The sequence below is a fragment of the Neovison vison genome, chromosome 12, assembly GCF_020171115.1.
Source record: "Neovison vison isolate M4711 chromosome 12, ASM_NN_V1, whole genome shotgun sequence".
NCBI classification, from domain to species: domain Eukaryota; kingdom Metazoa; phylum Chordata; class Mammalia; order Carnivora; family Mustelidae; genus Neogale; species Neogale vison.
Window position 1 is genome coordinate 14,820,334 of NC_058102.1, and position 15,805 is coordinate 14,836,138.

General features: G+C 47.4%; 1 protein-coding gene across 4 annotated transcripts in view; it reads right to left on the minus strand.

Annotated features, from left to right (window-relative positions):
• The window catches only part of BTBD11 (BTB domain containing 11), a 290,646-nt gene that overhangs the window by 109,250 nt on the left and 165,591 nt on the right, over positions 1-15,805 (minus strand). For 2 of the 4 annotated variants that reach the window (XM_044227574.1, XM_044227573.1), the window contains exons 5-6: positions 14,142-14,228; positions 337-541 (exon numbers count right to left, since the gene is read on the minus strand). In XM_044227574.1, the coding sequence (XP_044083509.1) occupies positions 337-541; positions 14,142-14,228 (292 nt within the window). Of the gene's footprint in view, positions 1-336; positions 542-14,141; positions 14,292-15,805 lie in introns of all 4 variants that reach the window. The other 2 variants (XM_044227575.1, XM_044227572.1) reach the window with 1 other exon arrangement.

A 15,805-nucleotide genomic window follows, 5' to 3' on the forward strand; every position in this document is an offset into this window, starting at 1 on the left:
TTCACAAGGACGCCACCCTGCACAGCAGAGCCCCTTACCCTTTCGCAATCTGCAGAACCACCTTCCTGACCCGGGCCGTTTATATCCTGCTCAGCATCAACCCTAAGCAACCCATTTCAAACACCCCACCTGGGTCTCAGACACCCCGTCGTGGCACAAAGTTCCCACCTGGACCCCTCCAGTGAGTTTCTGGGAAATGTGTAGTTCTGACCGCCAGCATCGCTTCCCCTGTCACACCCCTGTGCCACCCTGGGTGAAGTACCCACCCACTGCAAGGCGGCGGCGGCCGGAGGGAAGCTCTTCTCTTTGGCCATCCGGAGCCAAGGCCAGTCTTACCTTTCCACCTGGAGGTTGACTTTGGAAGGCTCCACGTTGGGATTCTCCCATTCCATTTGCGGGCAGTGCATGAAATAGCAAAGCGTGTACAGCGCCTCCGGCTCCCAGTAGAGCGCCCCCTGCTTGTGGTGCAGGGGAGTGCCGTTGCCGTGGTGCTTGGCATTGAGGGGCTGCAGGTGGTGCATTGCTCGCGACACCAGGTCACCTGTGGACAGAGGTAAGATTTCAGATCCTTCAGGCAGCCATGATGTGCAGAGATGTGCTGAAGACCTCTGCAGAGTTTCCGATGCTGGGACTCCCTCATTCAACTGCGGTGGTCCTCTGGGACCTCTGAGACTGCACATAGGCTATTCCCTTTATCCAGAACATTCTCTCTCTCCTCTTCTCCAGGCTAACGCCTACTGACCGTCCAGGTATCAGCGGATATATTGGTTTCTCCAGGAAATCCTCCTGGAATCTCCCCACTCCCCCACGTGTGTATCACAACTGTACTTTCTTAGCACAGCAGGTAGAGGCTGTGTTAGAGCTGCCATTTCCTTGCGGGTCCTTCCCAATGGCAGCAACTGTCTTAAACGACACTTGCATATCAGTACAGTTCTAAGTACCCCAGTTCATCTCCCTAAAGTAGGTACCTTTGTAAACCCATTTCATGGATGAGGAAAGAGGTCAAATAATTTCTCAAGGTCATGCAGCAGCCATAAGTGGCAGAGCCAGGATTTGAACCCACGCAGTCTGCCTCCAGAATGCCCATGCTGAGCCTTTCTCCTTGAGGACAGGGGCTCTGTCTTACTTTACTCTGCACTAGCAAACCTGGGATACGCTCTAGTCTTTCTCCTGCTTTCTCCAAAGGAAACCAGCCTTCTCTTCATCAGACCAAATGTATGCCCCCAGGTTGGCCGCACAGGGAGGACCTTCCTGTGGGGAGGCTGGCTGGACCTGGAAGCCCTCACTTTTCTAGGCTAAGATGGCGTTTCCCAAACTTGGTTGTTTGTATGCTACCGTCATGAGCACAGCTGTATCCAAGTCCCACCTGTGCCATGACTTACTTAACTTTAGATGGATTCCTTTAGATTTTTTTTTTTAAGTATGGGTATCTAAAAAGGAAATGTTCTGTCACTTATCATAAATGGAAGCTCAGTATCACTTGTCATAAACAGAAGATCACTATAAAAGTTAATTTGATGGAAACAAAATGGTATAATTCATTTTAAAAAAGATTTTATTTATCGGAGAGAGAGAGAGAGACAGAAAGTGACAGAGAGCATGAGTGGGGAGGAGAGGGAGAGGCAAGATCCCTGCTGGACTAGAAAGGGGAATATTTGCCTTAATGGGGAGCCTGACGTGGGGCTTGATCCCAGAACCCTGAGTTCACGACCTGAGCTAAAAGCAGATGCTTAACCAACTGAGCCATCCAGGTGCCCCCAGTATAATTAATTCATAGCTGAATTCTGGTCCAATTTTGTTGTTGTTGTTGTTGTTCTAAATGACACGTGTTAGAGAAGTGTTAGGGGCTCATCCCAAATGGAGCGTTTCTTCTTGAAGCAAATAGAATTAAAATTGGATTTAAAAGGATCACTCCATGACCAATGCTACTCAGTGTGCTGCCCTGCTCCACTTGTCCAGTGGAATGCGTAGCACACTCCAGATAACACTCATCTGAGGTACTGTAATGACTAATTTCATGGGTCAACGGGATGAGGCTACGGTGCCCAGTTATTTGGTTAAACACTAGCCTATAGGTTGCTGTGAAGGTATTTTTCACATTAAATTTTAACCTTTAAATCAGTAGATTTTGGGAAAAGCAGACTCTCTTCCAAGATGTGGGTGGGCCTCATCCAATCAGTTGAAGGCCTTAGGAGAAAAGACCTTGAAGAAGACGGAATTCGGTCTTCAGGCTCAAGACCGAAACATTAATTCCTGCTGGAATTTACTGCTCTCTTCCCCACCCAGGCAGCCCCTGGTCAGGGAGGGAGACTGTCCCCCCCATTCCCCATCTTTCACTGCCCAGCTGATACCAGGCCTGCAGAGACCACCGCTTCTCTGCCATCCACCCGTACCTTTTAACATGACACTTCGACCTCAAACCCAAACCCAAGAAAGTGAGGCTCAGTGAGAGGCACAAGTTTCTCCTCCAAAGGCCCAAAGTCCATTTTCTAGTCTGAAGGTGGGGCCACTTCCTTCAAAGAAGATTGACAAGAGGGTCATTCACCTTCCTTTAGGGGAATCAACTATGGAGATGTGGTCTCAGACAAGGGCAGAAATAGCAAATATTCCCCTTTCTAGTCCATGTCCATGGCAGACATGGTTAATCAATCACAGAGCTCTTACAGACTGAGTATAGATGTCCTTCTGGAGACAAGATTCCAAGTGGCCACTATTTCTGAGAGAGGACTTTTCAGAGGAAAGGAAACTTCCATGTTGTCAGAGTCCTGAGGCCTTAACAGGACAAATGAACCAGGATAGACCCTACCAAGCTTGATATCTGGACAGCAAGCAGATGCAGGGGCTGGACAGAGAACAGCGAGGGTGGCAACCCTGCACCCCTCTGCCTCTTACCATGTCTCACTCAGAGCCTGACCCTTCACTCTCCATTTCCCACAGGCAGGAACAAATGCCCAAGAAACTCCAAAAAAGAATCAGAGAAGGAAATACTCTGTGAGAGGTAGGCAGCCGGGAAAGTCCCCCAGGGGACCTGCAGATGGAAAATATGGAGAACCAGCACTCACAGTCAAGAGAAGGAGTTCAAATCCCAGCTCTGCCATTCATCGGTGCACAAAACAGTAAGTCACTCAGCCTCGGGTAATGAGCCGCCTCTGTCTGGTGGTTATGAGGGTTCAGGACAAAACGAGGAAGGGCTTGGCATGCTGTGGGCATGAAATTAGCTGCCCTCTTAGACTCAGGTCCCGCCGGTTCACCCTTCTCTCTGGATGGTGAGACCTGGAGGTTGGGTGCCTGGGATGTGTGGGGACAGTCCTGCCAGTGTCCTGACCCAGCGCCTAACTTGCTTTGTGCTGGAATTGATTTTTTTGGAACTTATGCTACAAAGCTGCACACTCCAGGTGTCTGTCTGGGGGTCCACTTAGGTCCTTAGTTGCTTCTTCTTCCCTGTTCTCTCTACATCTTTTAGAAGCATGGCTCCTTGGGAGGGAAGAGAAAAAAGAAGCCAGAAACCTGCCTCTGGCCAGTCCTATCAGTCAGTCTCATAAGAGGCGGCTCCAACCCCTGGGAAAGAGCCTGACCGGCGAATGTAGAGAAGGAGCCTGGAAAGAACAAGATGGCAGGTCTGGACTGGGACTAGACACAATGACGGTGCTGTGCATCTTCTGATGAGGAGGACATGAAGGAGAGGGTAGTGGCAGCAGGGGCAGAAACCACAATACATGGAGAACCTGACGCGTCTCAGGCCATTTATACACTTTCCAGTTTAATTATCTAAGAGCCAGAGGGGACATAAACCTACTTCAGAGATGGGAAAATCTAGGTAAGAGACAACTGGCCCAAGTGTCACGTAGGAAGTAGCAGGCTGCAACTCCAACGAGGCTGCCAGGGCTCATGTTCTTAGCCAGTACACCCCCGTTTCTTCTAGGATCTATGTCAGGGTGTGGCCTTTGAAAAACTCTGGTGAAGAGTTTGAGGCCTAAATCCCCAGTCTCCCCAAATATATGCCATTGTGGATTTCAGGGTGGGGGGCTCAGGAGATGGGTCTGCCTCTGCTGGCAGAGCGGAGCTTCTGGCTAAGGGGTCTCAGCATCCGAACCGTCTGCAGGAGGAGGTAGTGGCTGCTGGTCAGCCTGTACGGATGGCCATGCACACTCTTAGAAGATTCTTGACCTAAGGGAAGGGGCCTGGAGGGGCATGCAAGTAATCAGCAATGACAGAGGCAGGAGGCTGGTTCTGGAACTAACAGAAGCCCGGTCTCTGGAGCTCTCTGCCTCAGGAGAGCAGGAGACAAGGGGATCTTCATTCTTTGGTGGCATCAAGAGCCCATCAGGAGCTCCTGAGGTCATGGCTGGCTTGGCCACCCCCAGAGTCTGCACAGCAAGGCTCAGCCCATCTGTAACTGGCACCTGTCAGTAACCACATCCTCCGTGGGCGTGGGGTGGGGACAAGCCAAAGAGGCCATGGCAGATAGGGCCAATGGCCAGCAGCTCTGGAAGGAACTGCACACTTCCCAGTTCTGCCCCTGGCTGTGATGTCAGGGTCCTCAACGGTGGCCCCAGCCACGGGTTGCGGAAGGGGTGAGGTTTTATGAAGGTTCACGGGAGGCCAAGACTACAGGCTGAGCCCCAGCAGGGCAGGAAGAAGGTAGGGCTACACATGAGACACCATCTGGGGAGACTTGAAAATCGCTGGGTGAACTTTGCAGAGGTGCTGGGTTTCCGCTGAGTTTGCATGTCGGCGGCAGGGTCTAAGGGGCCCTCCCTCACCCCCAGGATGTGCAGGGAGAAGGACCTGGGCTCACCAGTAACAGACTCAGCACAGCCTCCACAGTCCTCCAGGAGGAAAGATGAGTTGCAAACAGCAGGGGTGTGTGTGTGGTGGGGGAACAGTGAGGGGAGAAAGGCTCCCATCAGGAAAATCTGAGAGGTAATTCTGTTCCTAAGTAGTAGGATGCACGCTGACCACTGGAAGGAGCAGACAGGGAAACCGCTGGATGCTTTTGGCCAAAGAACCAAAGACCAAGAGACTCCTAGATCCAGGTGTGGCCTCCGAGCTGATCCCCTGAGTTCTCCTGGGTGTGATCTCTGTAGCATCCAGCCATGGGAAATGTCACTGTCATATTATTATGAACAGTAGTGACAGGAGCCCCTACACTGTGCCACGGACGCTGAGTCAGCACCTTGCGTGCACTGTTCCTAATCCTCTTGTGTTCTGCAAAACACTCATGATAGTAATCAGTTTTATAGCAGCGATCAGCAGCCGAGTGGATTCTGCCTGCCAGAGGACACTTGGCAAAGCTTGGCGCCATTTTGGGTTGTCATGACAAAGGGCCTGCTACTAGCATCCTGTGGGTGGAGGTTAGGGCTGCTGCCAACCATCCTACAAACGGTCCTCACAGCAAAGAATCGAGCCCCAAATGTCAATAATATCAAGGCTGAGATATCTTATTTTACAGATAAGGAAATTGAGACACAGACAAAAGTCCAACCTGGGTCCACCTGACTCTAAAGCCTGTGCTCTCCACCCTAACCACTACCGTTTTTTTTTTTTTTTTTTTTAGAGATAGCCTGGGGCAGCCACGGTCAGCTCCAAGTCCAATCTGGCATTATGTAGCCAAGGTGTTAATGCTTCTTACCCTCAGTTCAGTAATTCTGTTTCTGGGAATCCTTCCCAATGTTAGGATCCAAAATGCAGCAAAAATCCTTACGCACAAGGATTTTCATCCAATCCTAATTTATGGGATCCAAAATTCAACAAAGAAATACATATTTAAAAATAACAACATGGTTAAATAAATTCTGATATATCCATGTGATAAAATAAAAAACTTAGGCAGTCATTAAAAAAGTTTGCACAGATCTGTAATACTATGAAAAAAAAATCCTCTTGTTAAAATGGCAAGTAGAAAAAAAGTGAAACTCACAATTGCATACTGTGAGATCAGGATTATGTTATTTAAAAACTTTGCATAAAGTAAATAGTAAACCACGCCTCCCCCAACAACCCCCAAAATGTTGACTAAGGCTTTCTCTCCCTAGTGGGACTGTGGCTGGTATTCCCTTCCATCTTGTTTGTAGTTTCTGGATTTTGAATTACAGCTACTTGGCGTTATCAGAATAATAAGCTTATTAGGGTGATATGTTTTCTTGCTTGTACCCTCCATCCATGTCAGACTGGAGTATCATCTTTCCATCTGTCTTTCTCTAAGCTCTAGTATAAAAGCTCAGGACAGGGGAACCTGGGTGCCTCAGTCAGTTGAACACTCAACTCTTGATTTTGGCTCAAGTCATGATCTTAGAGTTGTGGGATTGGGCCCCACATTGGGCTCTGTGCTCAGAGTAGAATCTGCTTGAGATTCTCTCTCCCTCTCCCCTGCTCCTTCCCCCCCACCGCTTATAAGTAAATAAATCTTAAAAAAAAAAAAAAAAAAGAAAGCTCAGAATAAGAAAACTCACAAGGGAGTGAAGAAGAGAAGGTCCGTGTTTTGGGCCCATTTCCCAAGATGCTGGGACACCTTTGACCGTGGTTGGGCTAACTACCTCCTTGCAGCATCGTTCAGCTAAACCTAAACTTCCAGGTTTCCTGCTTTTGCTCCTGTTTTCTCACCTTGGGGTGCCTTTTCCCTCATTCTCCCAACTACTGAGGACCTTTAAGGCTGTGATCAAGTGCTACTTCTCCCATGCAGCCCTCCAGGATGCTCCCAGTCAGAATCTCCTCTTCCCCTTTTTACCCACAATACCTGCTAATAAAGTCTAACGTGTTACTTGCTTGATTCTGTCATGTTTCGTGTCTGCTTCCCCCACTGAGCTTCAAAGGGGAGAGGTTGTGCCTCATTCGCTGTCCTGTTCCTGGAGGGGCTGTGTGTGTGTGTGTGTGTGTGTGTGTGTGTGTGTGTATGTGTGGTGGTCAGAAACATGCTGCCTAAGTCTGAGCCTCCAATCTGCCACTAACTAGTTGTGTGACTTTGGATGCATTATTTAACCTCTCTGTAAATGGAGATTTTTATCACCTAATGGATTTGTTGGATGGATAATAATAGTACCTACCTTGTAATATTAAAAGAAGTCATGCATATAAGTCACTTAAAACACATGGGAGTCTAGTATATCCTAAGTGCTTAATAAATATTCAGCCCTATTTCTTTTCCTCATCACCATCATCACCATCATCACCACCACCACCACCACCACCACCACCATTATCACCATCATTATCACTACTATCATCTCACTATCACCATCATCACCCCTGTCACCATCATAATCATCATCATCTTCATGACACCATCATCATCACCATCATCACCATCATCATCTTCATCAACACCATCATGCCACCACCATCATCATCACCATCATCACCACCATCATTACCATCATCATCTTCAGCACTACCACCATCACCACCACCATCACCACCACCATCACCACCATCATCACCACCATCATTACCATCATCATCTTCATCACCACCACCATCACCACCACCATCACCACCATCATTACCATCATCACCACCATCACCACCATCATTACCATCATCACCACCATCATTACCATCATCTTCATCACCACCACCATCACCACCATCACCACCACCATCATCACCATCATCATTACCATCATCATCTTCATCACCACCACCATCATCACCATTACCACCACCATCACCACCATCTTCATCACCATCATCACCATCATCATCTTCATAACCACCATCACCACCATCATCACCACCATCATTACCATCATCATCTTCATCACCACCACCATCATCACCATTACCACCACCATCACCACCATCATCACCACCACCATTATCTCCAGCACCAACATCACCACCACCATCACCACCATCAGCAAATCTTCACCAGCATCATCATCATCAGCCCCGTTCTTAATCAGAGGCCCTAAGGACATCTCTCAGGAGGGCTGGCCACAGAAGATGGATTTGGCACAGGGATTCTGCAATCCCTAGCTCCATCTCAAACCCCACTCTATGTACGTGCTATCCGCTGCTTCACCCTTCAGCTTTGTGAACCCAAACTACAAATCCACTTGTCACTAGCTGCTTTGTGTTTCAGCAGCTGGAGCTGGTTCCAGAAACCTTATAGAATTTGCTAATAACTGGTTTCCCAAATGTCGGCCACCTGGGAATCACCACCAGGTCTTCTCTCATTATCTGTGGGCTGCAGGTACAATTTATCTACTTAATATTTTTCTTTAAATTGGCTCATTCTTTCACTCATTTTAAAAGGAAACTTCATATCAGTGCCATAAATGGAAAACCAATATTTTTCTAGTGCTCATGAAAAATTCATGGCAATTAAAAATAAGAAGTGTTGTGTGTATCACCTACGATCATCTCCTATCCCGCCCTTCAGAAATGCTGCTCTAACCTGCCAGACTCAGGTTGTCGGAGCAGTTCCTACTACGTTGCCCTCTGCCTGCCAGCTACAATCGCCCGGGACAAAGGGCTACACATTCCATCGGTGGCTCCTTCTGCCCAAAAGACAGCAGCTGAGGCAGCAACTTCACCTCCTTCCCTCAGTAAGTGGCAGTCAGCTGCCACTTACTACAGTATGTTTTCAAAACCTCCTACAACCCTGGGGGAGCAAGGATCATCACCCTCTTGTCATAGATGGGAACACCAGGGATCATAGTGACTGAGTCACTTGCCTTATACCACACAGCACAGGTGAGGAAACAGAGGTGTTCTCCAGCATCACAATCTGCTGTTTAAATTTCCCCACCAAAACCCCTTCCTTGATAAAGAAAGAATGGAAAGACCATGTATAATCCAAGTCCTTAGGGACAATGGAAGACTGAACCCTGGATTGAGCAGGAAACCTACCATTCATTCATTCATTCATCAAATATTTACTGAGTCCTACATGTGCCAACCATTATCCCACGCCCTGAGGATATCATGATATTTTTAAAAAACACAACCCAGGGTGCCTGCGTGGCTCAGTGGGTTAAAGCCTCTGCCTTTGGCTCAGGTCATGATCCCAGGGTCCTGGTATAGAGCCCCGCATTGGGCTCTCTGCTCAGCAGGGAGCCTGCTTCCTCCTCTTTCTCTGCCTGCTTCTCTGCCTACTTGTGATCTCTGTCTGTCAAATTAATAAATAAACTCTTAAAAAACAAAACAAAACAAAAAAACACAACCCTCTCAGCTGTCATGGGTTTATAGTCTTGGTGGGGTGGACAGACAGTATATAAATAAACATATGGTATGTCAGGTGGTGATAAGGGCGATGAAGAAGATTAAAGCAGGAAGACCGTATAAAGAGTGATGGGGTAGGGGTGAGTGGGGTGGTCACAGGAGGGCCTCTCTGAGGCGGGGAGAGTGAAGCAGAGGCCTGAATAAAGTGACAGAGGAGCCCTGTAAATACCAGGGGAAGAGCTTTCTAGGCAGAAGGGGCAGCAAGTGCAAAGGCTCTGTGGTAGAGTGCAATATTAGAAAAATATCAAGAGGCTAGTGGCCACTTTGCCATCAGAGAGGGACACAGGTGCACCCCAGGGGCTGGAGGTAGGACTCAGCAAAGAGCCCAACTCCATTCCAAACAAGGAGAGAGACCCTCTTGTCCAAGCCATAAGGATTAAGTTTCTTTTTTTCTTTCTGGGGACACCGAGGAGACACAACCCAGAAAGCTTTTTACTCACTGTTGTAAATTAATGGCCCCATTTTGTCTGCCTCATCGAATGGGAGCAACAAGTTCACAGCTGAGTGTGAAAAGTAGTGTGAATAGGAAGGGGCATTTTAGGATGAGGCTTTCATTTTTTTCCCCCCTTTAACCCACAGAACGCAAACACTACAATTAGTGACTGCTGGATGGGGTTTCAACTGGGAACTTGTGGATAAGGCTGGCATGTCAGGCAGAGGAGCCGAGACAAGACCTCAGAGGACACGGGTGTGGGGCTGAGTGGAACCCAAAGGAGAGTCAAATTGGTTCAAAAGTGAGCATGAAGCCGGGGCCTCTGCTTCTCCTGTGGCCTCAGTGGGAGAGCCTGGGCAGACCCGATTCCCCTAGATGTGCTCACTGGTTCAGGGAAAGAGAGCCTGAAGAGACGGCTCACCAGTCTCTAGGTCAACTGTGAAGTTCAGCGTGTCACCGTGCAGATTTTCTAGGGCTCAGAGTTTAAAAAAAAAAAAAAAAAAAGGCCAGCCTCTGTCAGTTTGGGGGCTGAGTGGCATCCTAATTTAGCTTCGCACTCCAACAGTTTAGGCATACATGGGCTCAGTTCCAGGTCTCTGAAATCAAAGTCTGGTTCTATAGAATATTTAATATTTGACTGGACTGTCATTAAGAGTTCCCCTCACCGGTGGCATTTTCTTCTGATCTTGTTTCGGAGACTAACTGGCTGCATGTCCCGCCTTGAGATTATCTCCCAAGCCAGGGGTGTTGTGTTAGGGCCTCACAAGGCAAAGTTGAACTGGACACAGCATAGTAAGGCCGGAAAAAAACAAAAACAAAAACAAAAAACCCCAACTGGGTTCGAATTATGACTCTGCAATTTACTAGCTGCATGGCCTTGGGCAAAACCTTTCTCATTCCAAATCTCAGTTTTCTTATCTGTGAAATGGGAACACCTTTCATCTACCGAAGGCACGTGGCACACAGTAGGTGCTCCAGAATGAGCGGATTTATCTTCACCCCAAGCCACAGCAGGCCGGACAAAGGTAAGTGCTTTGAACATCTTGGGTGATCAAGTTCTGATCATAATGTGATGTCCTGAGGATACAGGCGGGGTTCTAGGGAGAGATCTCGGCCCCAGGGTGGTCCCCTTCCAGGGGATATCCTTTGTGACTTTCTGCATCTCCAGGTCTGTTGAGAGGAGAACATTTACAATGCATTCAACAGAGCAAGCTACGGATCCCCAGAGCTGGAAGGAACGCAGCCCTCACTGCACCTGTAGCATGTAGAAACATCTGCCCGGGTTCTCCCCGAGGGACAGCACTCTTGTGGTGAAGCGTGGAAGCTCCGCCTTAAGAACCGCACTCAGTCCCAACTCCTGCAGCTCGTGGGTGCCGTGGACCTTAGACAAGTCATTCATCCTCCTCTAGCGTCCCTTCCCGCCAGTGTGGACAACAGCGATTACACTGGAAACAGCTCGTGTGGATTTATCCTAGTCCCCTGGTTCTGTAACACCAGCTGCTGCCGATCATTACTGACTATGGAGAAGGCCATGGGTAGGCGCTCTGCCCTTGACCCGGCACAGCCTGATTCCAGAAGAGGAGGGATATCTGCGAACAGACTCGCTCCAGCTCACCTTTGCAGAATAACAGTAGTTTCTACAAGCCACACTGATAGAGTAATCTTTGAATATGAAGAACAGCTCTCTAGGTACACAGAGAGAGCAAGGCTCGTATTGATTCAGACCACAGAGCAAGCCGCTCTAAATTACAGTCAGATCAGAAAAGCGGGTGATTTTATTACCTCTGGTTGCCGAGGCAGCTTATCAATGTGCTTGCGCACATACCTTCTATGGGAGACTTAATGAAGGTACAGAACCCCTCTGTAATTAGCAGCACCCATTTGTGTGCCGACAATTCATATGTGAAAGTCAACATCAATGAGGATGACAGCGTCTAATATACAGAGCAAATTGACCTTAAAAACAATTTCTGCGGCTAGCTGCTGCTGCAGCCTGCCTGCCTTGGCGAAGTACAGATTTATTAAGCCAATCTTTTCTTTGTGGAGAGCTGGAGTTAAGCAGAGCCCCAGCCCAGGGGTTAGACTCAAAGAGGGACCCTTAAGGTTATCCTAGGACAAACCCTGGAGACCGCAGGGGAGAGCTGGTGATGAAGTTCTTCCCAGGTTCTGCCCAGGCAGACATGATCCAACCCTGTAGCCAGATTCTGCATTTCCAGGGTCAAGGGCATGTCTCAGAAATTCGGAAAGTCCCAAACATTGTGGCATTTCTTCTTCGAACAATGCCCCCCACCCCCGCAGGTGCTGCTTGGACCCTCCATATCCCAAATCTGTGGGAAACTATTAAAAGTACAGACATTTTCTTATCCCTTTCCAATTGTTGGAAATATTTCAAAATATCATTCACACATATCTCTACCTCCAACTAATGGGGTCATCGAAGCTGCTACTAGATCTTATTATATAATGTGTTGCTAAAAAGTACAGAATGGCTACATCACAATTTTTATAAAAATATTGCAGTAACTGACTTTTAATATAATTGGTTTCCTTTGTAAATGTGTGCACGTATTTCATGCATTTAAAAATATTATTCTGAGGCAAGGTCCATAGGCTTTACCAGACTGTCAAAGGGGTCCATGGCACCCAAAAGTTGAAGAATGATTATATAGCGGACAGGGAGCTGGAACCTGACCCTGTGATGAGCAGCATCTTGTGACTTCTGGGTTTGATGATAATGGAGGTGTAATTTCCAAATTCAGGTGCCAGGAAGTAGCTCCTTAAAGACTAGAGGGCCAGCCACAGCCTGCATCAGCTAGGACTTCCCTTTCCAGAGGGGGGCGCAATGTGCTAAATGGAGGATGCCTGTCCTGGGTGTATAGGGACTTCCTTTGGGAAGAGGCACATGTTGTCTTCTGGACCCTGATTTCTTTCTATGGTTCAGAATTTTCCAGAATGTCACACCGATTCAGGCTTCAACATAATCCATCATTTCTAAGATCAATGCTCAGGTCCCATGAGGAACACACCTTCAAGCAATTTGATAATCAACTGAACATAAGTAAATTCAGTTTTATTTTCTTCTGGTTGGCCAGACTCTGAGGACACAGTCCTGAATTAGGGATGCCGAAGGGTTTCAGATCACTGCTTAAACTCGAGAGACCCAATCTTCTCAACAATCCTTCCCTTATCTCCACCTTTCTGTGCTTTCTCTCTCCCCATCCTTCCCCTTCTCTTCACATTTCCTGAGGGCATACTATGTGCCAGGCAGTGTTCTTGGCATTGGGGTTACATCAATAAAGCGAATTATCTCGATTCTCTGTGAGAATATATTCTAGTAGGGAGAGATTAACAATTAAAAAAAAGAAATGAGTAAAATAGAGTGTGGTTAGGTGGGGGGGGGAAGGGTAATGGCAGCTAATCACTACCGTGTTTCTTGTTGGGGTGAAGATAATTGATAGTGGTTGATAGTTGCTATACCTTAGTAAATAACTAAAAATCGCTGAATTGTACAGTTTAAAGAGGTGAACTGTCTATACATTATATCTCTGTGAAACTTTTATTAAAAAACAAAAAAAAATTAAGGGGAAAAAGGCCTTTGGGGTATTTAAACAATTTTTTTTGAAGATTTATTTATTTGAGGGGAGAGGGGGCAGAAGGAGAGAATCTCAGGCAGACTCCTTGCTGAGTACAGAGCCTGGTGTGGGGCTCAATCTTACGATCCATGAGATCATGATCTTAGCTGAAACCAAGAGTCAGCCGCTTAACCAATGGATCCACCCAGGTGCCCCTAAAGGGTATTAAAATTCTGGGTGAGGCTTGAAGGTAATGAGGGAACTAGCCATGTGGCTATCTGGAGGAAGAGTGGTTGAGGAAGAGGGAATAGTAAGTGCAAAGGTCCTGAGGCATGTCTGCTATAGTCAAGGGGCCAGACTGGCTGGACTTCAGGGGGTCTTAGGGGACAGTAGAAGAATAAAAGGGATATGTGGCATGGCCTACAAGCAATTCTGAAAATTTTAGCTTTTTCTGTGGGTCAGATGGAAAGCCAGTGGAGGATTCTGACCAGAGGAAAATGTGATTTGACATACGCTTTAAAATGATTTCACTGGAAATCAACAATGAACAACCACCATCTATAGAGCATTTACTGTGTGTCGGCCACCATGGCAAAGCTTCTTTATGGCATTAGCTCACTGAATCAGCAAAACCATACTTTAAGTCAGGTACTATTATTTTCTCTATTTTATAGAAAAGGAAACTGAGGCTCAGAAAATGTTAAAAACTTGACCTACAACAGTGACAGTGGCAGGAAATGTTATCAGACCTGCCTGACTCCAGAACCCTTGCCTCCCCTATGGCTACCATGGCAGTGTTCTGTGCACATAGCAGGTGTTCAATAAAAGCTGTCACCTGGCTGGTGACGAAGCACTGTCCTGAGGGGAGGGGCACCTTGGGCACAGAGAGGGCCAGAGAACCAGTGTCCACTTACTCAGTTCTGCGATACTGCCCACACGGGTGGCCAGCAAGGACTGCTCGATGGTCCTCAACTCCGACTGGCTGAACATGGGCAGGTCGCCTGGCTTGTTTGACCGCTGCGGGTCCCTGTGAAGGTTCAGGCTGTCTGGCAGGCACAGCACTCCTGCAGTGGGTGAGGAAAGACAATGAAAGAAAAGTGTTATTTTTCAGGTAACCAATGGAGAGGTGCAAAACCTTGCACCACTTCGAACCATGCCAGGGTTGGTACTGCAAAGCCAACATGGCATCCAGGGCTCTATTTTAAAAGATCCCCTGAAGATCCCGACCTGCTGATTTTAACAGACATGTGAGCATTCATCTGCATGCACATATTGCCAAAGGACAAAAACTAGAATCCTTTCCTCCAGCCTGGCTTCTATCCAGTCAGAGATGCCTCTGAAACCAGTGGTCACTGTCCCATTCTCCCTACTGGAGTCAGCTGAACATCCATAAGCAGAAGAGTCTTTGCCAGCTGTCGCTCCTGAGGGCTTGCTTTATTTCTCCAACAAACAACTCTGGGTGGTGGGGCTATTATTCGTTAGACAAAACTCGGGCTTTCTCTGTGGTAGAAGAGTCCCTGTGGACTTTTGTGATTTTATGGTGAAAACCTATGGGAAACCTCTGGAATCTAATGATTTCTTCCCTTCCTTGCCATCCCATGAACATTTAGCAAGAGCCTGAGAACTTACTTGGGGAGGTTATTTAGAAATATTCAGTTTTCCCTCCACCACTCAAACTTCCCTAGGCAGGAGCTTTCTTTCTTTCTTTCTTTTTTTTTTTTCAATTTATTTATTTTCAGAAAAACATTATTCATTATTTTTTCACCACACCCAGTGCTCCATGCAAGCCGTGCCCTCTATAATACCCACCACCTGGTACCCCAACCTCCCACCCCCCCGCCACTTCAAACCCCTCAGATTGTTTTTCAGAGTCCATAGTCTCTCATGGTTCACCTCCCCTTCCAATTTACCCAAATTCCCTACTCCTCTCTACCGCCCCTTGTCCTCCATGCTATTTGTTATGCTCCACAAATAAGTGAAACCATATGATAATTGACTCTCTCTGCTTGACTTATTTCACTCAGCATAATCTCTTCCAGTCCCGTCCATGTTGCTACAAAAGTTGGGTATTCATCCTTTCTGATGGAGGCATAATACTCCATAGTGTATATGGACCACATCTTCCTTATTCATTCAAGATGCCCTTCAATGGATGAATGGATAAGGAGCCTGCTTTCTTGCTCCTTGACTTTGGGGTTGACTGATTGACTTACTTTGGCCAAAAGACTAATGCTCGTGATAGAACCGAAGGCCTGAAAAGCGTTTGTACAGCTGAACTTGCTCTTTTGTAATTCTGCCATTGTCACAAGAAGAACATTCCCTGGCTGGCCTGCTCGCTCAAGGTAAGGAGACACATGGAGCAGCTCCAGTACCAACCTGTAGCTTAGAGCTACTCTACAAAAACCAATCCCAGTTTGGTCTGCCTTTGAGACAGTAGAGGTTAGCTGGTAGTCAGCATTGTTAGGGTGATGACTAAGAGATACACAGATCACTGAGGACCCAATGAACAAGGCAGGTGGGTACTGTGCTGTGCTAGGGGCTAAGGATACAGTGATGGATAGAACACACACACTCCTGG